At 42.0% G+C, this 26,131-nt stretch overlaps 1 protein-coding gene across 1 annotated transcript in view; it reads right to left on the minus strand.

Annotated features, from left to right (window-relative positions):
• Clvs1 (clavesin 1) overlaps positions 1 to 25,650 on the minus strand; it is a 186,757-nt gene extending 161,107 nt beyond the window's left edge. Inside the window, exons 1-2 of the mRNA XM_032906063.1 lie at positions 25,470 to 25,650; positions 12,917 to 13,541 (exon numbers count right to left, since the gene is read on the minus strand). Of these exons, the coding sequence (XP_032761954.1) occupies positions 12,917 to 13,371 (455 nt within the window). The 5' untranslated portion in view covers positions 13,372 to 13,541; positions 25,470 to 25,650. The remainder of the gene's footprint in view (positions 1 to 12,916; positions 13,542 to 25,469) is intronic.
• Positions 25,651 to 26,131: the final 481 nt, after the last annotated feature.

A 26,131-nucleotide genomic window follows, 5' to 3' on the forward strand; every position in this document is an offset into this window, starting at 1 on the left:
AAAACATAGCAACGAAATGGCTCTTAATGCCATACCATACTCATAGATCAGATGGCCTTGCTCAGCCATCGTCAGAGAAGCTTTCTCCTACAGTAGCTGGGAACAAACAGCCAGAGTATGTGCAGAAAATGAGAGACTTGGAACACTCATCCCTAAAGGGGTGTCGCCATGAATGTCCTCCCTTCCTGGTTCAGGGAACCCTATGGAAGAGGATGCAGAAAGAGTGTAAGAGACAGAGAAGTTGAAAGACACCAAGGAAACAGCCCTTCTAAAGCTACACAGTCGATGAATGTGTGAATTCATAGAGACTGAGGCAGCATGCACAGGTTTGCAACACATGGGAACCTAAAACTGGAAGAAGAAATGGACACATGTCCCTCATCCCTAATCCAGAAGCAACGCTCAGCTGATAACCACTTGCAAATTAAAAATTGGTGTTCTCCAAAGGAGTTGCACTGGGGAAACAAACTACTGTTAAGAATAGGTCTTATGCCCAACAGTAGATGCCCAACAGAAAACAAACTCAAAGGCATCATGGGAAGACTTTTCTTGTCTTATAATTCATGTCAGAACTTTTACACTTTTTATCTTACTTTATATATAAATTATATATATATATAATTTTATCCTATAGATCCTTTGAGTATGTATTGCAGATTCTAGATTAATGCTTTTATGGGATTCCTAGATCTGCGAATGAATGAGTCCCTGCATCTGGATCTGTTTCATGTGCGTCTTACCTTGGCATCTTTTTTGAGGTCTTTTTCTTGAATTTGTTTGTTTTGTCCTACTCTGGTGTGTTAGGTTTTGTTTCATCTTATTATATTTTATTTTTATTTTTATCCCTTAGAAGCCTGTTTATTTTCTAATTGGAGACAGAAAGTGCGTATATACAGATGGCGGGGGAGGTGGAGAGGAATTGGGGGGAGTAGAGAGAGAGAAAACGATAATCAGAATATATTATATTAAAGCCTATTTCCAATAAAAAGGAAGAGATGACAAATAGAATGGAAATTTCTGCAGACACAGTCATGAAGATTAACTAAAACAATGGGAAACGTGGACACATAGGCCCAAGACCATTATTGATTGATGCTAGTGCCCTCAACCCAGCAAGGTCCTGGTTGTTATTCCTGGTTGTTATTTAAAATATGGAGAACCATATTTTAAATTACAGCATAATGCATTCAGCACAGAATACACGTGACCGGGAAGAAATAGAGGCAAAGAAAATGGTGAGAAGCAGAAAGAGAACGGGCCAAGAAAGAAGAACACATCACCTTAAAACCTTCACAACAAAATTCAGCCTCTCTCTATTTTCTTGCCTAATGTTACAGTCTGCGGGAGAGAGCAGTAACTCAGCTGCTTTATAATACACTCACAATAAATGGCTTCTGAACTTGATTTACAGCCTCCGCTAAGCACGGCCACTTAATCATCTCCAGCAGCTGCTTAAGGCTCTGTATATCACCGTTCAGGAGTGATTATCTGGGAACCATATTTAAAGGGCAAGAGAGCTGCTGGTTGGATATTGAGGAGGCTCAGTGCCCCAGTGGGGTGGTAAGGCTGTGCCATGGGGTTTCTTCAGGTTGACACTGTCTTTCTCAAGTGATCAAAAAATGCTGTCCAGGTTTCTTAACAATCTGAGGCACTTCGACATACGGCTAGAACGCAACGCATATAATCAAGTGCCTGCTACACCTCCTGGAAAATCTCCAAGTGAATGCAGGGCATGATGAGCAATGCTCTTTCTATATGCTCTCCTTTAGTGACACTGTTTTTTTTAAAGTGCTAACACTGGAATCAGCAAGATGACTAAGGTAAAGGCTTCTCCTGCTGTGCCTTCTTCCCCAGAACCTACATAATGGAAAGAGAAAATGATTCCCAGAAGCACACGCGCACGCGCGTGTGTGTACATGCACACATGCACACACACACACACACACACACAGAGAAAGAGAGAGAGAGAGAGAGAGAGAGAGAAACTCACACACACAGAGAGAAAGAGATTCACACACAGAGAGACAGACTCACACAGACACACACCCTAGTATACACATTTATATAGGTACACAAATAAATATAAATACAAATTTCAAAATAATATTCTCATGCTGATTAATATTTTTTTCTCAGCTTGACACAAGTTAGGATCATCTAGGGAAAGGGATGTTCCATTAAAAAAAAATGGCCCCAATCAAATTGGTTTGTAGGCAAATCTGTGGGGCATTTCTCTTGATTCATGATAGGTATGGTAGGGCCCAGCCAATTGTGAGCATCACCACCCTTGGTCAGGTGGTCCTGAACTGAATAATAAAGTAGCCTGAACCATGGAGAACAAGCCAGCAAGTGGTGCTCCCCATGGCTTCTTATTCCGTGTTCCTTATTCCAGGTTCTCGTCTGTGCCTCCTTTCAGGAGGGATTGTGATCATGAAGTATAAGCCAAATAAACCCTTCTCTCCCCTCTTAAGCTCTTAGTCTTGGTGATTCGTTGCATCAATGAAAAGCAAACTCAGACAAGGCTAACGAAAGCCATCGTTCAGAAGGCTGACCACCGCAAACGGAGGAATTCACACCAAGTCTCCTCAACCAGAACCTGCCTTCAAAAGGAAGAAGTCATTCTCATGCCCACACTCAAGAGTGTTTTTATCTACAAGAGGAAAATTTGGGAGGAGCAGTGACAGAGGAAGACATTCTGTCCATCGGACTTTGTTCGCTGAATTCTTACAACTCCTTAAGCTCAAATCCACTGGCCTTTGTAAGTGATTGCCATGGGACATGAGACACTAATGCCTTCCTGGGAAGTAGCATTCTGCTTACACAGACATGATTACCATAATATCTCTAAACTCAGACCTATGTATCTCATCCGTTAGTGTACATGAGTTGTGGCTTCGACCAGGCATAGAGGTAGTGCCATGAGAATTCCCTGAGCATTTGCCTACTGGTTACAATGGAAGTGGTGGGTTGTGTCTGGGAACAAGTACTTGTGTAGGAAGAGATTTGAATGAGACAGGGGATTGCTTGGTCATCTAGTATAACAAGCTACATGAAAGAAGTGTCAGTGAAGGCATACTATAAACCCTTCTAATTTCATTCCTTCATCAATCAGTAGCATTTTAGAATTGCATAATGCATTTTATTCTCTTCCAGTTGAACAGGAAATTTTGTTTTGGACACTTGAGGTTCTGAATTACATCAAAGTTAGAAAACTTTCTTAACTGTGAAAAAAAGATAAGAGGGTTTCACTGTGTGGAAAACTCTTCCTACTGCACCTTATCCTGACAGCTCTGCTGAGCACATGCTGTTGGTACCAAATAAGGACATCGAGCAGAAAGTAGAGCTTTCTGAGGCCCAAGACAGGCAAGGCAAACTGAACTGAAATTCTGATGTCAACTGGGAATCTACATAGGAACACTTAATAGTTAAAAGGAATGGGTAGGTAAAGTTGGCCCCTATTGTTGGCTTAGATTCAGGTCATTTTTAAAAAAAATAATTTCCAAGTAATATCAAATTTCCTTTACTGGACAATGGGTTTGTGAAAATGAAAGTTATATTGTTTTTCTGTTGTCATGGTTGACTTGGTTGATGTTGTCAAGTATTATTGGCAGAAACTGGCTATGATGGCTAAAGTTGATAGTCAACTTGACATACCTGAATAGAGGGAATATCAACTGACGAATTGTCCTGGTCAGATGACCTGTGGCCGTATCTTTGAAACTTTTTCTTACTTGTTAATTGGCATAGAAGGCCCAGCTTCCTGTGGGTGATGTCATCCCCTGGCTATACAAGAGAGATAGCTGAAGAAGCCAGGAGACGAAGGCATTAAGCCATGTTCTTCCACAGTTTTTCCTTCAGTTACTACCTTCAGCCTCCTGCTTTGAGTTCCTACCATTTCTTCCCTCAATAGTAGACAATAACCAGTAAGGTAAAAAAAACAAAAACAAAAACAAGCAAACAAACAAAAATGTTATGCCTTTTTGGTGTTTATCACAGCAAGAGAAAATCAAACCAGTATATTAGATAAGGATTTTTCAACCTCTGATCTTCCAGGCTTCTATAGGATTAGAATAGAATATGGTGGATGATTTGCTTTGTAGACCATGAGGTCTTCCATGTTCTTTGATATTAGAGGTGACTAACAATGCTTCCTCACAATTTCCTTAGCGCTCTCTTCAATGTCTGCTTACTCAGCCCCAAAATGGGCAGATGAATTCCAGTGACAAGCCGTGTGATGGGCTACTGAACCTAAGGAGCTGGGGCTCAGATTTTTGCCCGTGTTAGCATTTTGCCACTCTGGGACCTCAGATAGATGATTTAACTTCTTTGTGCTTTAATTTCATCACTTGCTTATACGGTTATTGTTAGTGTCTATCCAAGAACACTTCTTAGCATATGATAAGCACTTAATAAATAGCCAGGAGTGCTTAGTTTTGTGTTTTGGTCACTCTCACTCTCCAGCTCACCTCCAAACTCCTAACAATTGGAGAACTGATCACTGCCATGGGAATTGCAGGGTTGTTGTTGTTGTTTAACCAATAGAGGGTTAAACATTTTGCTGGATCTCCCTTTGAATAGCCTTCTGGATTTGGAGAACAGGGTTTCCCTGACCCCAGTGAGAAGTCAGGCAGTTTCCCCAGCCCCACCTCCTTTTTTTTTTTCTTCATAAGTGTTCAGCATGGATATGTGAGAATACAGATGATCACTCAGGAAAATCAAACTGAATGAGGCACCAGATGTAAAAGGTTCTTGAATGCATTTGTAGTAGCTAAAGGAGAGCGTCAGTCAGCTAGCTTATTTGTAGTTTTAAGAGGTAAACCCAACCTATGGCCACAGGATTTCAATCAGGAGAAAGAACTGACTTAAAACTCATCCCCAATAACCTTGGCGGCCATCTTGCACCTGCTGAACTTGGCCCCTTTTCTACACCAGTTCTGCAAACGTTGCTGCAGGAAGGCAATCACCAATGAGGTTTGAGGGAGCTACTGTCTCTAGAAAATTCACCAAATTAGACTACTGCACAGTGTCAGGGAACAAGGAACAACTGAACACCTTTCAAGAAACCGTGCTGAGTTGGAAAGCAACCATCTCTAAGCACAGACAGATCCAAGCATTTTAGTTTAGATCTATCATCAGGATGGAATATCATGTCCTCTCCTTCGACACCTGAACATTCATCTTCCTCACATGACATGCCTGTAGTGGATGGCTGGGAAACTGCTGGGAGATGTGGTTCTTGAATAGAGCCCAGGACAGGAGGACTCCATGGGAACCTTCAGAAAGCACAGCAGGCCAGACTACTGTGGTTATCATGGTTGCTCTAGAATGCATGAGGAATGCATTCTTACTTATCACATTAAAAGAATCCCAGGTCTTCATAATAGTCCCAAAAAGTATAAAATACCTCAGTGTGACTTTAACCAACCAAGTGAAAGATCTGTATGATAAGAACTTCAAGCCTCTGAAGAAAGAAATTGAGGAAGACCTCAGAAGATGGAAAGATCTCCCCTGGTCATGGATTGGCAGGATTAATATAGTAAAAATGGCCATTTTACCAAAAGCGATCTACAGATTCAATGCAATCCCCATCAAAATACCAATCCAATTCTTCAAAGAGTTAGACAGAACAATTTGCAAATTCATCTGGAATAACAAAAAACCCAGGATAGCTAAAACTATCCTCAACAATAAAAGGACTTCAGGGGGAATCACTATCCCTGAACTCAAGCAGTATTACAGAGCAATAGTGATAAAAACTGCATGGTATTGGTACAGAGACAGACAGATAGACCAATGGAATAGAATTGAAGACCCAGAAATGAACCCACACACCTATGGTCACTTGATTTTGACAAAGGAGCCAAAACCATCCAATGGAAAAAAGATAGCATTTTCAGCAAATGGTGCTGGTTCAACTGGAGGTCAACATGTAGAAGAATGCATATCGATCCATGCTTATCACCCTGCACAAAGCTTAAGTCCAAGTGGATCAAGGACCTCCACATCAAACCAGATACACTCAAACTAATAGAAGAAAAAGTGGGGAAGCATCTGGAACACATGGGCACTGGAGAAAATTTCCTGAACAAAATAGCAATGGCTTATGCTCTAAGATCAAGAATCGACAAATGGGATCTCATAAAACTGCAAAGCTTCTCAAAGGCAAAGGACACTGTGGTTAGGACAAAACGGCAACCTCTATCCTACAACTGATAGAGGGCTTATATCCAAAATATACAAAGAACTCATGAAATTAGACTGCAGGGAGACAAATAACCCTATTTAAAAATGGGGTTCAGAGCTAAACAAAGAATTCACAGCTGAGGAATGCCGAATGGCTGAGAAACACCTAAAGAAATGTTCAACATCTTTAGTCATAAGGGAAATGCAAATCAAAACAACCCTGAGATTTCACCTCACACCAGTGAGAATGGCTAAGATCAAAAACTCCTGCAACAGCAGATACTGGCGAGGATGTGGAGAAAGAGGAACACTCCTCCATTGTTGGTGGGATTGCGGACTGGTACAACCATTCTGGAAATCAGTCTGGAGGTTCCTCAGAAAATTGGACATTGAACTACCTGAGGACCCAGCTATACCACTCTTGGGCATATACCCAAAAGATACCCCAACATATAACAAAGACACGTGCTCCACTATGTTCATAGCAGCCTTATTTATAATAGCCAGAAGCTAGAAAGAACCCAGATGCCCTTCAACAGAGGAATGGATACAGAAAATGTGGTACATCTACACAATGGAATACTATTCGGCTATCAAAAACAATGACTTTATGAAATTCATAGGCAAATGGATGGAACTGGAAAATATCATCCTGAGTGAGGTAACCCAATCACAGGAAAAACACAGATGGTACGCACTCATTGATAAGTGGATATTAGCCCAAATGCTCGAATTACCCTAGATGCACAGAACACAGGAAACTCAAGAAGGATGACCAAAATGTGGATGCTTCACTCCTTCTTTAAAAGGGGAACAAGAATACCCTTAGGAGGGGATAGGGAGGCAAAGTTTAGAACAGAGGCAGAAGGAACACCTATTCAGAGCCTGCCCCACATGTGGCCCATACATATACAGCCACAAAACTAGATAAGATGGATGAAGCAAAGAAGTGAAGGCTGACAGGAACCGGATATAGATCTCTCCTGAAAGACACAGCCAGAATACAGCAAATACATAGGCGAATGCCATCATTAAACCACTGAACTGAGAACGGGACCCCTGTTGAAGGAATCTTAGAAAGGACTGAAAGAGCTTGAAGGGGCTCAAGACCCCATATGAACAACAATGCCAACCAACCAGAGCTTCCAGGGACTAAACCACTACCTAAAGACTATACATGGACTGACCCTGGGCTCCAATCTCATAGGTAGCAATGAATATCCTAGTAAGAGCACCAGGGGAAGGGGAAGCCCTTGGTCCTGCCAAGACTGAACCCCCAGTGAACGTGATTGTTGGGGGGAGGGCGGCAATGGGGGGAGGATGGAGAGGGGAAGCCCAGAAGGGGAGGGGGAGGGGTTAGGGCATGTTGATCTGAAAACTAGGAAAGGGAATAACAATTGAAATGTAAATAAGAAATACTCAAGTTAATAAAGATGGAGGAAATAAAAGAATACCAAGTCTATGGGATGGGTAGATGCTCAGTCAGTAAAGTGCATGCTACACAAGCACGTGAACCTGGGTTCAGTTCCCAAAACTCACATAAAAGTCAGGCGTAGTAATACAAATTCAGAATCACAGTGCTGGAGAGTAGGAGACAGGCATATCCACAGAGTTCATGGGGAAGCAACCTAACTGAATGAATAAGCTCTGGACTGAATGAGAGACCCTGGAGAGTGATCCAGAATGACCCCTGATGTTGACCTCTGACACACACTCACGCGCACACACGTGCACTCACACAGAGAGCCTTGCAGAAGCTCCAATGGTATTTTTGAAACAGCTAATAATGCCAAAGCTGAGTAATTGGTTCCAGATGTCTTTGGAATTAACTTGGAATGGAAGCCGTGAGCCTCAGCTTTTCCATGGGTGAGTCACATTGCTCCCTGAAGAAGACAGCACTGTCTCCTCCCAAACCCCTTTCCTCGACATCAGTTAGTGATGCTCTGTCTCCCCAGCAGATCTTAGAAGTAACTGAAAAAATACTCGTAGAAATGCTTCAGAAAAGTAAGATGCTTGTAGTTGTCTCTGTCTCTCTGTCTCTTTGTCTCTCTCTGTCTCTGTCTCTTTCTGTCTCTCTCTGTCTCTCTCTCTGTCTCTCTGTCTCTCTCTCTGTCTCTCTGTCTCTCTCTCTCTCTCTCTCTCTCTATATATATATATATATATATACATATATATATGTGTGTGTGTATGTATGTATATACGTATGTATCTTGGGTGTGTGTGTGTGTGTATGTATGTATGTATATACGTATGTATCTTGGGTGTGTGTGTGTTGGTGTGTGTGTGTGTGTGTGTGTGTCTTGGTGTGTGTGTGTGTGTGTGTGTGTGTTGCCATTACAGGAACTGAAGCTGAAATAACAGGACACAATTTAATGAAGGTTCTTTCCCCAAGATAGCTGGCTCGACATAGCAGAGCCATGCTCAGTCAAACCAGAACAAAACAGACACGCTGTCCAGCCTTTAGCAATATTGATTTTTATTAACTATGTATCTTTATCTTAAGTGTAAGTTTCTAAACCATTTCATTGGAATATGATTTACTTTGAGGAAATTACTGAGGTTTTGGGTCCCTCTTTAAATTTTTCTCTCCTTTCTCAGCTTTGTGTCAGCTCTGTGTCTTAAACCTTGCCTGGGACTTGCTAATCTTTGGTATAGACCTTTTATTCTGTATCTCATGTTGTGAGGAGAAGCAGCCTGTTTGGCCTTCTTCCCGTCCCTGTGTTTTAAGGTATTAATAAGCTCTTCACCGGCCTCCTTTACTGGTTTAAGAGTTGTCCAACTCTTACAGTGCCTCAACTTCCCTAAAGAAACTATGTTTTCGGTTAGTTTTCAACTTGCTTGCTGATTTCTGAACCTTTAGCCATGAGAGTCATTGATAGTGACAGAAGAATATTCTCTGAATTTTTATATGTTCTGACTTGTAATAGTTCCTCTGGTGTGGTCCCCCAGCCTAAAACTTGGGGTGGGAACAGCTGGTGTGCACAAAATCACTGTGGATGTGATTTTGGTGTGTTATGGGACTTGTGCTGTCTGGAGTCCCCTGACTGTGGTTCTTACAATCTATGATCAACAGTAAGAAGAGGCTTTTAAACCAGAACAACATAGAAATAAGAACAACAGAGATCTGATTTTGAAGTTATAGTTTGTCACAGTTACCAGTTTTACAGTTTTCCAAGTGGAAAATGTTGATAATTTTATTAAAGTTTCTGGATTGAGAAAGTTTCTTCTCACTTGTTATTGCCGTGCTTTTTTATTCTTAAGAAAGAAGTCCTTCTGTGTATCACCAGTATAAACCTGTGGTCACCACCCCTGCTTTGCAGGGAGAGACTACATGATAGGATTTCAACTACGTGTTTAAGCATGGGACTGGTCAGGAGGCTGCTGGAATTTAAGGTGGCCACCTGGCTTCAGAGTTTGTCATTCAATCTCTTCTGTCTTTGGGACTCTCCCAAGATTGGGTTTGTCCTTGCAGCAGCCTGAGATGCCTGATGTCTTATTGAGAAATTGAGACTCCGAACAGTAAAACAATGGCAGCCAAGCTTAACTTTTGTTTTTGACTGAAGTGTAGTCCAGGAATAAAATACCCATGTTCCTCTCTGCTTGTCTTTCCCTTTCCAGCACCAGTGTCCTGACAGCAAAGCGGCACATGCAAATTTGCAGCTCAGGAAAAAAAGGGCAAGAGATGGATTTTCTTTAGGGATCTTAAAGGGGCAGATTGTGAAGTCTTACTAATGCTGCTATGAGATGAGGTGAGCGAACAGAGAAATCATTGAGTATGGATGTTACCCAATGCACACCAAGTGTGTGCACTAGAATAACTCTGCTACCTCTGGAAGGGCTGGCCGTGTTCACCTTATGAATGAGTACATGGTTCTTTTGTATTTATCTCTTTCCTCTCAGACTGGCAGCTACAGAAAGCACAGAAACCTGACAGATCTCTGCTGTTGGAGCCTCCACCTTCCAGCAAGACCAGCTTGAATTCTGGTCACTCAATTGCTGTCGTGCCTTTGCTGTGACCTGCTTCCAGCTGGTCACTTTTATACATGTGCCAGGTCAAGATTGATGAAACTTTACATCATTTTAATAAATATTAATAATCATCTTAATCTCAGTTAGACCTTTCACATGAGATATTCAAATCACTGCCTGATCATTTGACACCCCCAGAGAGACGCAACCATGTTGCAAGGCTGAGAGAATTTCCCTGGCCTTTTGTATCTCATCTGGGCGGGGTCTGTGTGGCAGGTATCTGGGGAAAACAAGCAGGTGCTTTAGTCACGTGGGCAGATTTCTTGCATGTATAATCCCTCTCCCGCTTTAAAACAGTGTCCTCCTAGATCTAGTTCTAATTTATTTGCCATCTGTCTGCCATTATTTTTGAAGTCAGATTTTTAAAATAGTAGTGATAATATCAGAAGCCAATGTCTACTGAATGCCTGTCGTATGCCAAACAATGAACTTCAGTGTGACGTTGCTGTCTCCCGCTCCATTTTACCACAAGAGGGATGGTCCTCTTTATGTTCAAACTGGTTTGTTTCCATCTGGTATAATGCCAAGTGGATCAACTTACCAATACCACTTTGTCAAAAGCAAAATGGTTTGGATAAAATTGTACAGGTAGAAGAAAATTAGGTCATGGGTCTATGAGAAAGAGAAGAAGAGACATTATCTTTTAAAAGTTGAGCAAATGGGGAGCCTATAAAGTGAATTTGAAAATCCCTTCTCATCCATCGGATGAGGCTGAATGGGCTTCTCACTCGTGAGTCATTAGAGCTCGAATCTTACTTTACACATGAGGAATTCAAGGAACAGAGAATGAAGTAACTTGTCCAAGGTTACCATAATCATAAACATTTTCATTATTTCCCCAGAGATTTGTTACCTCCTCTTTCTTCATGACATATTTGGGGATATATACAGACCAAATCTTAAAGCAAAATAAAACATCTTACTGTGGTTCATTTGTTTATGTGAACAGCACAGCTCGGTGGTACTCAGCACAAAATCCTAGCAGACGGAAGCCTCAGGACACTGGCAATTTAGCAGTGACATCAGCATGACAACTCTCCAGAATCATCAGAACTCTCTGGCTTCCAGAGCCAAAATGTGAGTGTACCATTCTTGTGAGTAAGACTGTTCCCCTCAGCTTAGATGCCATGTCTAAGTCCTGTGCCTCAGAAGGAAGTATTCACTAATGGGTAGCATCTAGCCATTTATGTACTGCACCATTTATTAGACCATGACCTGCACATGAGTATTCCATGATGAAGACCCCATGTCCTCATCATGGTCTTAAGTGCCTCAAACTCACACCTCTACATGCTTGTTGATTAAATGATGGATGAATGAATGCAAAAATCCAGCCATCATTCTCATCAGTGGAGCAATGTAAAGCGAGGATCACCGTGAACTGCAATTGAACTTGGTAAACCAAGTGTCTATTCCACATCACTATCATTGGGTTTAGATGCAGATTTGACTAAAGTCCAGGCTGATTGTGTCAAGACATCTGTGTACTTTTCCAGAGTCAGATGGTCCTGCCTTGATTTACCCACCAGGAAATAGCCAATGATGGTGAAGCCCCCTGCACTTGTGTGATTCTTAGGAAAAACAGTGGCATGAAACAATGAAAACACAGACTACAAGTTTCCTTAAATAGCATTGGGAAGGTTTTGATATATTTTTCCATTAAGCATGTGTCTTCCCATGAACATAAAATGTTTATCTATAATGTTGTGAAAGCCACAGCCACAGTGGCTGTTCTAGCAAGTGGTTCCTTCCATTTTTCCCCAGTCAACACTGACTCATTATTTTGCTTCCCCACAAATAGATTAAAATGCAAAAGGCACCGTCTTCCCTGATCTCATGACACACAGTGACCCTACATAGCTGGGCTATGACAACTGGCTCCCAAGTCACACAACCAGGATACAACTCCCATTCTGGATTCACTAGCAGTGTGACAGTGAGTCCAGGTCCGTGACTTCTCAGACCCGTGTGCCATCAAATGTGAAGCATGGGAAGTGGCAGTAACATTTATAATTCTAAGGCCTAGGATGGTTAGATGAGATCAGACAGATACGCAGTACAAAATGTGGTAAGCATCAGAAAAGGTTACCTTCTGAACGGTGTGAGCTTCCATTTCTGCTATAATTGTTTTCATAAAATAATGTGAACCCAAACTTGGCCGAGAGTGATGGGGACGGTGAAGTGAAGATACTGGCAATGTGTTTTAAAGGAGAAGGTGGGGGTGGGTGGAATTTGGGGAGAAGATGCCAAAGTTGATCCCATATTTTGGCAGGAAGGCCTAAGTAGAGAGATGAAGAAGGATGCATGGGTACATGGCGTTTGGAGCCCTAGAAAGGATATTTAGGAAGGGAGTTCATTTGGATGGAAAATCTGCCACCCAGAAGAGGAGGATATTAAAGTTACAGAGAGCATTTAAAAAACTATTGTATACGTGGACACCCAACTAGCGAATCCTTCTACAACATCAGCTTTGGGTTTATTAAAATAAATGACCCAGTTTGATGAGTAGAACACCTACTTCTAAAGTCCAATACAACTCTGTGATTCTCTGGTAGTCTTGCTTTTGGATAACATTGTATCTGGGTCTTAAAACCTCGCTGGGGGAATGTGGAATGAATTTTGACCTATGAAGCGATCCAACCCAAGCATGCAGTAGTGATGCTATGTCAAAGCAAAGCCAAGTAAAGACACTATCTACATTTACCTACTCTGATCCCAATTGGCAGCAAACAGCAGGAGAATCTTCCTGCCGTAGTGGTCACGATTTTCCAACACTCCGGGGAATCCATCAATCAAAGCCCTCTTAATCCCGGGATCATCCGCCTTAAAGTTTTTGAACATGTCCAGGTTTAGCTGGCGGTACTGAAAATACTGGGCCAGGAGTCTGAAGGCATCGGCTTGGTGAAACTTCCTGGCTCGGAGAAACCGCAGGATGAAGGCATCATCTGTACGTAAAAATCCAATGTCTGGCCTGGTGATGATCATGTCTCTGACCTGTTGAATGTCCTGATGTAAAACATCTGGGTTTTCATTCAGTTCCAGGCGAGCTTTCTCTATCGTGTCTGGACTGAGCCCGGCCTGCAAATGTGTCATCTTGGCCAAATCTCCTTCCCAAGTGCTTATGCTCTGAGGTTTGGGAAGAACAGAAACTGGTCCCATTCACATGGAAGTGTGCTGAATCCGCGGCCCATTCGATGGCTCTCCTACAAGACTGCTCCCCAAACAGACAGGTACAGAGTCTTCTTTCTGTCCTTGGAAAACAGCAGGACATTCAGGCCCTATGTGGTGGTGGCCATCCAAAAGAGAAGGAAAACCGAAGCCATTGCTTACTGAAAAACAGATGCACACAAGAGAAACAAAAGAGAGATGAAGCAGAGAATATCTGGGCATAATAATTAAAGCCAGATAGAAATGAGTTTCTCTTTTGATGAGTGTATACCTTGTAACTAGGCACATATAATCATTTAGAGAGGACATTTGGCCTTGTTATTTATAACTTGAATGGTTAATAAACAAATATTTGAAATACATTCACAAAGTTTTTAGTGACAGTGAGTGACTCCTTAAGACGATGGACTGTGGTCAGAAGAGCGATAGAATGTATTTTATTAATAAATGTTTTTGTTGTTGTTGATGCTAAAGCATGCTTGTGAGGCTGTTCTTGGACCTAGATACAGCAGAAAAATTATGGCTGTTACACAATTGATTGCTTTCCATTAGCCTCATTTCTCAAACCAGTATGTCAGACATAAATCTGTTCCTCATGTCTCATAAAGGCAACCCTTCACAGCTTGAGAACACTAAATGTCACCCTAACCTAACCCTAAGGTGTATAATCAAGGAAAAGAGGATGGTCACAGGCTGGGTTGTGCAAGACAAGTCCAGGGCTGGAAGCTCGACCTTCATGAAGGACAGCCATCAGAAAGGTTTCCAGGCTCATGTGGAATTGGTTGTTTTGATATCTTAGACTCCTGCTAAGAAACCACAGGCACCCAAGGCTCTCAATCTGCTCTTTACCTCACCCATATGGGCTTCTAAATCGGTCCATTTTCTACAACTTTTCTATTGTTCTGAGATACTGCTTTACACCGGAAAATAATAAGAATTTTGATTATCATCCTATTACTCCATATAAATGATAAAGGACAAAAGAAAATCGCCCGTATTCCTTGAATCTTTCTTTGTGTACCTCCTTCCTCCAATTCATCCCTATACTCACCACGCTCTTAGACATCCTGATCAACATCTTCTCACCAACAAACCGAAGGTGGAGGTATCATTGTTATAGAAACATAGGCACTAATGAAACAAGCTAGAGACATCTGAGAGGAGGAACGTCAACTGAGAAATCCTTCCAGAACATGAAGCTATAGGCAAGTCTGTCCAGAATTTTCTTTTGTTAGTAATTGATGCAGGAGGCCCTAGCCCACTGTGTGTGCTGCCACACCTAGGCTGGTAGTCCTGGGTGCTATAAGAAAGCAGGTTGAGCAAAGCATGAGGGGAAAGCCAGTATGCAGTACCCTTCCATGGCCTCTACATCAGCTCCTGCCTCCAGGTTCACACCTTCTTTGAGTTCCTGCCTTGGTTTCCCTCAATGAATTATGATTTAGGATATGTAAAACGAACTCTTTCTTCCCCATGTTGTCCATTGTGTTTCATCACAGCAATAGTAACCCTGGCTAAGATAGACACTAGCAATGATGAAGCTGGAACAAACATAAACCGGAAGGGTACCACACAGTCTAGACAGTATTGAATGGCTTTCACGTTGCTACATCCAAAAGACAATTTTCAGTTTCCAATTCAGGTGACATCCATTAGCATTGGACACCGACCTTTTCCTCCTTACACCATCTTCTCCTTCCCTCCTTCCTTTCTCTGTCCATATGCCCTGGCCATCCCTGCCCCTGGCTTCTTGCCTCCCCCTGCTCATTCTTCTCCCTTTCTGCAAGCCAATACCAGAATTTTCAGGATCCTGCTCCATGATCTGTCTACCTATGTGCACATAGCTTCAGTCCATAGCTTCTTCTGATCTCCGGGTTTCTCATTCAGTTGTCCCTGCGCATCTTCCTGCAGATAACCTACAGATACTACAAACACACTATGTTCAAAACTAAAGTATTCATAATTCCTCATCCTGAATTTGATCCTCCAGCTTCATCCCTCAATGAATGGCAACAATTCCCATAAAGATTCACTTTCTGGGATCTGAAAGATATTTCTTATTTTGCCCTCTCTGTTGCCGTCCACATCACATTTTTACTAGCTCTCAAATCTTCTCATTTGTCCTGATCCACGGTTGCTGACATAACTGAGACCATCATCCACTCCAGTGTTTAGATTGGAAACAGGCTTTCTACTGTGGCCTTTGCTGCGAATTTATTTTCTGCATTCCCAGTTCTCTCTGTATTGCAACTGAAATACACTCGCTGTGTATTAACATCCATTATTAGCCTCCAACTCCTCTTCAGAACTCAATCTGAAAGTCACTCTCCCCAGGAAACCCTCCCCAACCTTCAGAAATCAGAAATCAGATGACACACAAACATTTAACCACACCACGTCTTATGAGCATCTCCTCCCTTTCATACAGAATCACCTATAAAAGGAGGGTATCTATTATTTATCTGTGAATCCTCAGTGTGTGTGTGTGACATAAAGAGGGTCAGCTCTGTGAGCAAAGAAGTTCATTGTGATCACTGACATTTTCTCAGTGCCTAAGACAGGGTACATGATGCAGTAAATGCTACCAAGCATCGATGCAAACAACAGTCAAAATGCTGTTTTGCAAGTCAGTGTTTCTCCCATGTCTGGGGGAGGCTAGTTTTTCTTAAAGCCTTGCAGCTAACCTTTAATTCCCTCCCTTATCTATAAAGAATCCCCCTCCCAGGGCCCTAGAGAATTTCCACTAGGCACATTGTATTTCAGATCCTGGTCCGACTGAAGCATTCTGGGTAATGTTCACAGTTCCAAGCCAAGGAGCACAGCAGTAAGAGCACAGCACATAGCAACAGCTTGTTCCCAGAAGAAGATTTAAAGCTGCTTTGGAGCAAGTTACTTACCTCAGAGTCCACGGAACTCAACAATGTTTCCCAGATAAATTACTATGGGTTCAAGGGGGAGAATCGAGGATGCATATTTCATGCCCTGCCTCCATACATAGCTATGCCTCTGATCTATAATATCTGAAATAAATTTGCTCCAATCTACATCTTTATTCAGTGCTCAGCATGCAGTAGAAGCTTCTGGTGAGAACAGTCCAGCTAGGGTCACTGGATTTCATGCTTAATATTATATTTCATGCTTAATATATATATTTTTTTCATTAAAGGTAAATCCTTCATACTGGAATCCTGAACCAACTGCTATTTAAATAATACCAATCAATGCTAGTTAAGGCACAAGAAAAAGCTGTATGAAGAATGTTTATCACAATGTGGCATTTTCAACCAACCGCAGGCTTTTGTTCTCACTAGGCTTTTCAGAATTATGAGTAGGGTTACATTGGACTTGATGCCCTACTCATAAGTGAAAGTGGTTTACTTTCCTGATGGTATTCGGAATAATGATAATAGCTATAATTCATTATTTATTATTACTGTATTTATTATATCCCAGACATTCAAATAGCCTCTTTATATACTACAATACATTTCAGAATGACTAGACCAAATGAGTAGAATCCAAGATGCAAAGAAATTAAATGTCTTGCCGAAAAGTAGAAATGGGATGATAGTCCAAATGATCTCTCTCCCTCTCCCCTTTCCCCTCCCCCCTCTCTCTCTGGGCTATGTTCTTCATCCATGTGCTGGTTTGTCTCTACTGTGCAGCAGAGGTTTAAGTATTAGCTACTTAACATCTGCTTGACATTCCTCTCAAAGCTCCAGACCCTCACTCCCCTTCCCTCACATCTCTTCCACACTAACCCTTCTGTGAGCCAACATCTGCCTCTGGGTGGCCAGACTTCCTTAGGCAGCCTTAGGCAGTGTTGTACCTTACAGATAGACACCCACCGTCTCTATCCTCTTTTTAACATTGAGCCATGGCTGGAGTCATTTAGGACTCAGTTGACTGTGCCTTTCCAGCTCTCACTAATAGTTTGTTCTTCTATTTATTATTTTCCTTGGTCTGGTATAACAGATCAAAGACCCTGCCATTGTCTCAGAACGACTCATCCTTTACCATGCCACCGAGAGGGCCAAGACTGGCATCAACAGTGAAGTCTGCTCCCCAGGCAGCGAGGGAGCTTTAGGCAGGGTGCAGAAAGCAGCTCTCCCCAGTGCTACAGGGACGCTCATGGCTTTTTATTCTGAATGAAGAGTATCTCTTGGGAGGTCAAGCTAGAATGTTTGTGCTTATAATCTGCAAAAATTGCTAATAAACTAGAAATTTGGGTTGTAATATTTTTAGATAAATGAGGAGGAAAGAAAGTCTCTACTGCTAGGAGTTTAAATGCTGACATCCATAGATTCCAGATAAGCATTTCATCTCAAGTAAGACAAAAATAAATCTACGTACACATTTGCTCATATACAATTCATTCTTAAGGAAGTGGCTTATAAATGCATAGCATATTTTTATCTGTATGAAGAGTAACAAAAAAAACCTTAGTAAAGCAGAGAGCTTCAAGTCTAACCTATTTCAGGTCCTCTGTCACCAATTATTCTCATGTATTTTATTTTATTATCATCTTCAGAAACCCTGAGTTAATACCTGGAAGAGATCAGAACAATTGTCGCAATGTCCTCTCTAAAAATACGCAACAGTTCAAGGCACTTTACTCAATTATTGTGTCCATTGTCACAACGATCTCCGATGTGTTGAAGAAAGATAATTTCCTGGGAAACACTAAGGTAAAAATCACGTGAAATGAGACAACTGAAGATGTTTATGAAATGAAAAAATCTATCTGCCATTAGCTGTGGTGTCCTTGTTAATATCATAATTATGTTGTCTCCTAATAAATAAACGATGTTGAGATGCACACTAGCTTCTGGGCTGCCTTAAAGTCAAATAATGAACTAGTGCTGGCCTGGGAAAAGACAGATTCTTGTGACTGCTTGTTATGTGCCAGGGATTTAGCATTATGTTATGTAATTTACAGCCACTCTCTAAAGCCAGGATATTATTAGGTGAAAGAAGAGACTGAGAGCTTAGATCAAAACATGGATATATATATACATAAACACATATACATATAACAAGCCTTCATACCGCAAATTACCTGTACATGTTTTGTTCATGGCTCTCCCTTATCCCTGAGGAGTTGCCATCTTTAACAACACATTCTTCGTAACTGCATCCTAACAATCACACACTCCTTCAAACACACACTTACTCACTCATTCACACACTCACACACACTAACATACTCACTCACTCACACACTCCTTCAAACACACACTTACTCACTCATTCACATACTCACACACACTCATCAAACACACACTCATTCACACACTCACACACACACACTCACACACTCACACACACACTCATCAAACACACACTTACTCATTCATATATGGACACACACGCACTCATCAAACACACACTTACTCATTCATACACGGACACACACACTCATCAAACTCACACACTCACACACACTCACACACACTCACACACACACTCACACACACACACTCACACACACTCATCAAACACACACTTACTCATTCATACACTGACACACACACTAATCACACTCACTCATTCACTCACCCACACACACACTCACACTCACTCACACACACACTCACACACACTCATTCACTCACTCACACACACTCTCACACATACACTCACTTACACATTCATCAAACCGTCACTCACACTCACTCACACAATCACAAACTCATCCACGTACTTACACACTCACTTATTCACACACACTTACTCACTCACACACTCACAGTCACAGTCACACACTCACTCATACATCAGGCATGAAATGTGTAGAGGGAAGGGAGTGTTTTCATGATCAGACAGATATCCATAAAACCTTACCAGGCATAGTAACTAAACTTGTAATCACAAGATTCAGGAGACTGAGGCAGATGGATTAGAAATTTGAGGCCAACTCGGGATTCAAAATTAGACCCTGTCTCAAAACAGTAACAGCAGAACCTATAAAATTTTAGTATTCTTTGAAATATATGGACACAAATTACTAATAAATAAAGCTTCAGAGGAGTGTGATTTCTATGTGTTCTTAGTAATGCACAGAATTTCACATGTATATTAATATACATATGAAATGAGAAAATCATGTTTATTTTGTGAGCTTTCTTCATTTACAAAAGAAATAAAAAGTGAATCTTTATGATAAACCCTACTTATTAAAGTCTAACTACTAGCACAAATTATTTTTTACAAATTTGAAGCATATTTTGTTTATAATTTCATTCCAAATATGCAGATTGCATTTATATTCACCAAGGAATGCCAAAGAGATTTTTAATTTGTTTGCTTCGATTGTTGTATCTTTTAGTTGTTTATTGTTATTCTTGGGCTTTTCAAAAGGCGTCTTTCTATGTGGCTCAGATGACTTCAGGTTCACAATTCTCTTGCCTCAGCTTCTTGACTGTTCTTATAATAGGAGTGCAGCACCACATTCCATGCAAGGAATTTTTATACAAAGTGAAGTCAAACTAGATGGTCATCCGGACCATCTAGACCAATGTTTACAATCACACTACACAAAACGTTTTCCACTTGGCAATTCTATCTGTGATCTTTCCTGAATGCTAACATGTTTCCCATAGCTAGCGGAACCCACATTTAAGCCCAGGGGTGGTTAATTACACATTCAGGTTGTGTCAGCCTTTGAAATGGGTCTTTGCAGTTGTTAGGTTCTCAAGGGGTTGGTTTGGTTTGTTGGACTTCTTCCTTTCTGTAGACAAAGGGACCAAAGCCCTGAGTTTGCCTATGTTGCTGCATGTGCTGACTTTCATAGAATATTTGCCAACTTTCAGATAGGAATTCTCCATACTAGGGGTGGGGAGTCGAGCTTGGAAGGACAGAGGGAAGACCTTCAATCAACAGAATGTGTAGTGTGATCAGAATTTAGCCCTGGCTCACTGCCAACATTCCATCACCTTTAGCTCAGCCCTAACCCAGGGCTTACTCCTGCCCCATAAATATTCATTGTGTAGATCCCCTTGGATCCTTTTAAAATAGCAACCAAACACAGTCATATGCTTCCATTTGCTCCCGCTCTTGAGAAAGGTTAAAAGTAAATTGGGAGGCGTTCCATCAACTTAGAGACACTGAGAACTTCTTACCCAAAATAGATGCCAGATCAAAATGAAAATAGACTAGGCCTCAGGTACATTGGAGCAATTTGGCAAACAGTTGACTCCTGAGTTCTAGAACTTTTGTCATTTTTCCTGCTTTTTTGGTTTGCTGTGTGACAATGCAAAAGGAGGCTAGGTAAACTGGAAGACAGCAGGTTTTCTTCTGCCTCTCCACTGTTTAAGGTAGGAGAAGGTTTTCACTAGGGTATTTTTCTTTCTACAATCTTGTGGAAAGACAGTGTATGGGGAAGAGGGTTACTAGACATGTGGGAAATTAGACTGAAATGTCTTCATCGGATGTTACTCTGTTGCCATAGGAAGTCTCAACCAGTTGGCACTCCATACCCAAAGTGGTTCAGTCTCGTTTGGTAGGCATATCTCTGGGAGAGGAAAAAAGTGGAAATGCTTGACTATTTTGTCTCAAAGGAAAAAAGATGCTCCCCCAAATAGACTCCATTATTTGAGAAAAATAATCTAGAGGTGTACACAAGATGAGACTCCCCAAATGGCATTAAATTGCCCCTTTTGCCCTGCTTTTCTAGGACATCTATGTAACTGAGACTCTTCTCATGGAAGTAGTTGGGACAGAATGAAGAAACCTGTCAGGTGAAAGTGGAATGGAGAAAGTCGCTCTGGAGTTGGGTGAGAGGAAAGACGAGCCCCTCTAACTTTCCCTTCAACTGACCCTGGAACTGCCTGAGAGGTCAGAATGGTTTGCCTTCTTTGCAGTTAATAGCCATTACTAATTACACCTGGCGGTGTGGCGTTTAAATAAGAGGGTAACTGTTCTCTCCTTCTTCGAGAGAGGGCCATGCCTCATGTTAAGAGAAATAAGCCAGACACGGAAAAGCAGATACTGTGGTTTCCCTCACATATGAGAGACAAAACACACTGCTTTGGTAGAAGAGAAAGGTAGCAGAGTCTGCAAAGGGGAGGAATGATGGAGAAGAAGAGAGAGAAGTACCAGAACATTGCTAAACTTGAGCAACAAGCGCCATTATTCCAGAGCACTATGGGCCAACTACAGTTTACAATAACTATATATTAGAAAAGTAGCAAGGTTCTTAATACAAGGAACCAACAATAGGCTTGATTTGGTCATTACACGTTATAAGCATTCATTGAAAGATCACAATGTCCCAAAAATATGTGTAACTATTCTGTATCAATCAAGAATTTCATCAAAAGTAGCCCATTAATCAGTAACAGTCTCATAACTTCGTAGGTTATTGGGAGCGCAGACTACTGAGATACACCCCGACTCACTCAATGAGAAATGTCAGATCTGAGAAGCAATGACCTCAAATTGCTGGCGTGGATGACCTGTCCCAAAGCAAATCTCACAACGTCTGTGGCTAGCAGTAGCACAGTAATAGAAAACTAAGCATGTCACTAGTATTTCTGTTCATGTGGGCAATGGCTCCCATGGCAGCTTACTATGTCACCCTGTAAATTACATCCACGTATGCTTACACACTATATAGCATCTAAAAAGCCGGAAAGAGGGAAGAAAGAAAGGATGAAAGAAAGAGAAGATGGAAGGCAAAAGTGGGGAGAAGAATGAGAAGGGAAGGAAAGAGGGAAAGAAGAGAGGGAGAGAGGGAAAGAAGAAGAGAGGGAGAAATAAAGAGAATGAAAAAAGAAAGCGCTGGGAAAATGTCAATTGACTCCATTTTGAGAAGTTTGCTTTCAAAGCCTGTAACTTGAGCCCCTCCATTTTCCCTTGGCCCATCGCTTTGTTGCTGTTTCTTCCCAAAACTGTAAAATTCAGAACACCAAGTAACCTATGCATGTGACACACATAAAGGTATGGATGTTTACGTAATACCATTTGAGCAGTAATAGAATCTGAATTGAGGCAAGGCTATTTTAAGAAACAGAGACAGGCAAGGGATAGCCAGATACCTGGATGATGTCTAAGAATCAGAGATTCAGCTGTTAGTGCCTAGGACATGGAGTACATCACCTACTACAAAGGGCATTTTTCATACCTCCTGACATCGAGCAAGGCTATAGAAAATAAACAGTACAGGGTGACCCAATGGAGAAAACTGAGAGAATGTGGGGGAAATAGTGAACTTATATCTGAATAGATAAAGGTTCTTTATGAGGCAGACAGTGTCCGACCAGCTAGTTTATATATCCAGGTGAACCAAACTTCCTTAAGGAAGTCAAGTCCAGTTTTCTCTAAGAAGATACAGCACTTGGGCTAATGAGGTTTACATACTTGTGGTCATTCACACTGTGGGCCCTCTCTTATAGCTTCCTTCCTGGGAGATCTGGAGGAATGATCATTATCTAAACGATGACTATTTGGGAAAGGGTATATGGGAAGGACCAGCTCTCTTGATGACCCTGAGGTCATGGTTCTTCTATCCATACAAGCACCATGCTTTTTTTTCTCTCTGCTGCTTGTCACCTCCTCTGTCCAAGTCACAGTGTCACAAGAGCGGAGAAGATCAAAGCCAGCCAGAGTCCATTTATGAAGGGGGGCTGGGCAGCAACAGAGATGGTAAAGTCAGGGACAGATTTCTCAGAGATAATAGGGAGTTTCTCTTATCAAGCCCAAAGATATAAGAGTGCCAGATTTCATCCTTTAGGAAATGGACCTCCAAGCTATATCCTTAGATTCTAAACTTCTGTACCCTTCCATAAGCACATCCACAAAGGGGGCACTGTGCTGGAAAAAACAATGTTTCCTTTTGCCTGTAAGTCCATTTTTAAATGAGAAAGTTCTGTTATTACCGCTATGAAAGATAAACAGCCCTAATCAAGAAATGTGTGAACGCTGCAACAGTAGCACGCTACGAAAATTAATAAGCTGGGCATATTTCAGACAGGGAGGAGAGAAGCATTGCTTCGGAGGCAGGTGCCTGTAAATCTCCCTGAAGCAGCCCTGCTTTGAAATCTCACCAGCCTCAGGAAATTGCATTAAGCACAGGAAGACAGCATCTTCGGAAGCTTTGCATTCCGGGCCTGTGTTTCTGGGGAAGCAGCTCAAATTGGCAACATGTGCACATTTTTCAACCTCCTGGTCTGGACCATTGTTTGCACAGAGATAAGGCAGTTTTAAGAAATCTCTCCCAGAGCCTTGAGAGTTCCTGGTTGTTGTGCATATTATCAGTCTACGGGTAGTAGGTAGGTGACCAAATGCATTATGCTTTGCCAAATATTTTCATGCTTTGAGCTTAAAAATGAGTAGAATTTAGAGACAAATAGAAAACTGAGCCTAAGTTAGCCATTAGCAACAGTAAGTAAACTTCTGTCATAACTCGACTGGTCCTCATTCACAAAGGTTACTGAGCATGGATTTTTGCACAAAGCTTCTTCCTGAAGGTATCTGTGAGCCTCTTTACTTTTGGGTGGTACTCAAAGGATAAGCAAGAACAAAACTAGTTTCACTGCCCCTTCTCCAAGAGACAGATCAAATGCACAAGGGTACTGTCGAGCTGGGCTTTCTGTGCTTTGGTTCGAATGTTCTTGTGACCAGCGACCTGACTACGTTCCTACTTAGATAGCACACATTTAAATTAAGATCCTGATGTTACGTTGCTGAAGACAGACAATAAAAATACACAAAACAGAAAAACAGCAGCAGAGGAAACTGCAAGACTTTGCAGTTCGGTAAAGTCAATCCAAAGAGTTCCTTTCAGCACACTTGTGCCTGAGAGAGGCAAGCACTTGTTTGCTGTACTTTGTCAATTTTCATAAAGCAAATGACCCTGGTTAAATCAAATAGGCGCCATGACCTAGGACTGGACCATCGGGTCCAAATGGATGGGCTATTTGAAAGATGTCCCAACTCCCCATCAGCTTTGATAGGAAATGAAAGCAGAGAGAGGCGAACCACAGTTACATAAAATGCCTTTTCAATTTCTGCACTCTATTACCCTTTACTATTTATAGGAAAATGGTGTTATCGCCTGATTACTGAGAAAGCACACAAAAATCTCGCCTTCCAAATCTGAGCCAGTCCTTGACTAGTAATGAACAAAGCCAGGCCATCTGCTCTGAATATCATTACCACTTTGGCCATTTGGGCAAGGTATATATCTGTTCTCCTTCCAGGAGAGGTTTAAGACTGGGTAATTGAAGTAAGTAGACAAGAAAAGGAGCTGTTTGAGCAAACGGAATTTCCTAGTGAAAGCCTTATTCGTTAGGTTCTTATAACCATCATTTTAATTTCCATTTTTGGCCACAGAGTTAACCTTTTGGGGGTTCTCATTTTCTAGAACAGTTCAATAAAACTTAATTTCAGAGTTTCTACGGTAAATGCTATGAAGAAAAACAGGCATGTGGGTGCTGTGAGTCACCGATCGCCCCCACCCTGCTTCCTGGTGACTCTCCATTGGAAAACCAGAATATCGGGGCTGAGCTAACATTTCTTCCTGGAATCACACTATGCCTCAGGCCATGTTAATTTCCTGAACTAAACAGTCTCTAATCTGCTGAAAGGCAGCTGGCTAACTGCTGGTGTCTGGCAAGTCCCCATCTGTCCCTTTGCTGGGGTCTCTTCTTGCTGCCTCCACTTCCCCTTTCTCTGGATCAGGCATCTCTCTTTGTTTTCAGGGGTCTCTCCGCCTGAACTTTCCCTTCTACGCCTGAGAACTTGAGCTCTTTCCTCTCTACCTTGCGGACCTCAGGCTTTGTCTAAGTGACAAGACACAGTTGTGTGGACTGTAGTTACCGCGCCGGTGGTGGTGGAGGTGGTGGAGATGATGACGGCGATGGTGGAGATAGGGTGCTGATGGCTGGGGAGCGCAGGCTGTGCGGCGTGGCAAGAGGATGGACCGCGGAGGCGGTGGAGAGTGGGGTGCAGAAGGGATGGAGTGCAGTGGGATTGCAGATGGGAGCTGTCCACGCGCCGAAGTGCTGAAACGCCGCAGCCATGGCACCGCTAGAGCGGGGACGGGCGGGGAGGCGCTGCGAACACAGAAGGAAGAAAAAGGCAACAAATACCTTCACACCGCCGCCCAGGCTTGCTTTGAGAATGTGTTTCTGCAGGTGTCCTCGCGGCTGAACTGGGTGGGTGATATCCCCTATCCTGGCAGTTGGATCTCAGATTTCTCTAGAAAGCTGTGAATGAGAGCCCGGGCTGCACTGGGCTGTGATTTGGGTAGGAGGCGTGTGCGCCAGAGACTCTGTCCTTCTATACCAAGCCTGGCTTTCCCCTGGGTCCTAAATGCCTCCGCAGGTTGGTCTCACCCATTCAGGCAATACAGTACTAAAGATTGTTGTAACCTTTTAACAACTGGGGGGTAAGTAGTGGAAACAATCGCTCTCCACATTTAAAACAGATTCTTTCAGGCAGATTATTTCAAGTTCCAGGTCCGGTGTACATAAACTAGACAAATGGTAAAGCACCATATGCCTATAGAAAAATAATTATTTTTATTAGCAAATGACATTCAGAAAATGGACTGTCGGAAAAGGCTCAAATTAAGGCTCCATCTTGTCAAAATAAGAACGGTTAAGTTAAATCCACCAATGAAAATTAAAACATTAAAGAACGAGTATGAGATGTGTATTTTTTAAAGATCTCGGGCTATGAAATATTTTCTGAGCAGAATAATAAAAGAAATCACAGGAGAGAGGTCAGCATATTTGAATGCATAAAATAT

This window comes from Rattus rattus, chromosome 1 (genome assembly GCF_011064425.1).
Source record: "Rattus rattus isolate New Zealand chromosome 1, Rrattus_CSIRO_v1, whole genome shotgun sequence".
Taxonomy (NCBI): domain Eukaryota; kingdom Metazoa; phylum Chordata; class Mammalia; order Rodentia; family Muridae; genus Rattus; species Rattus rattus.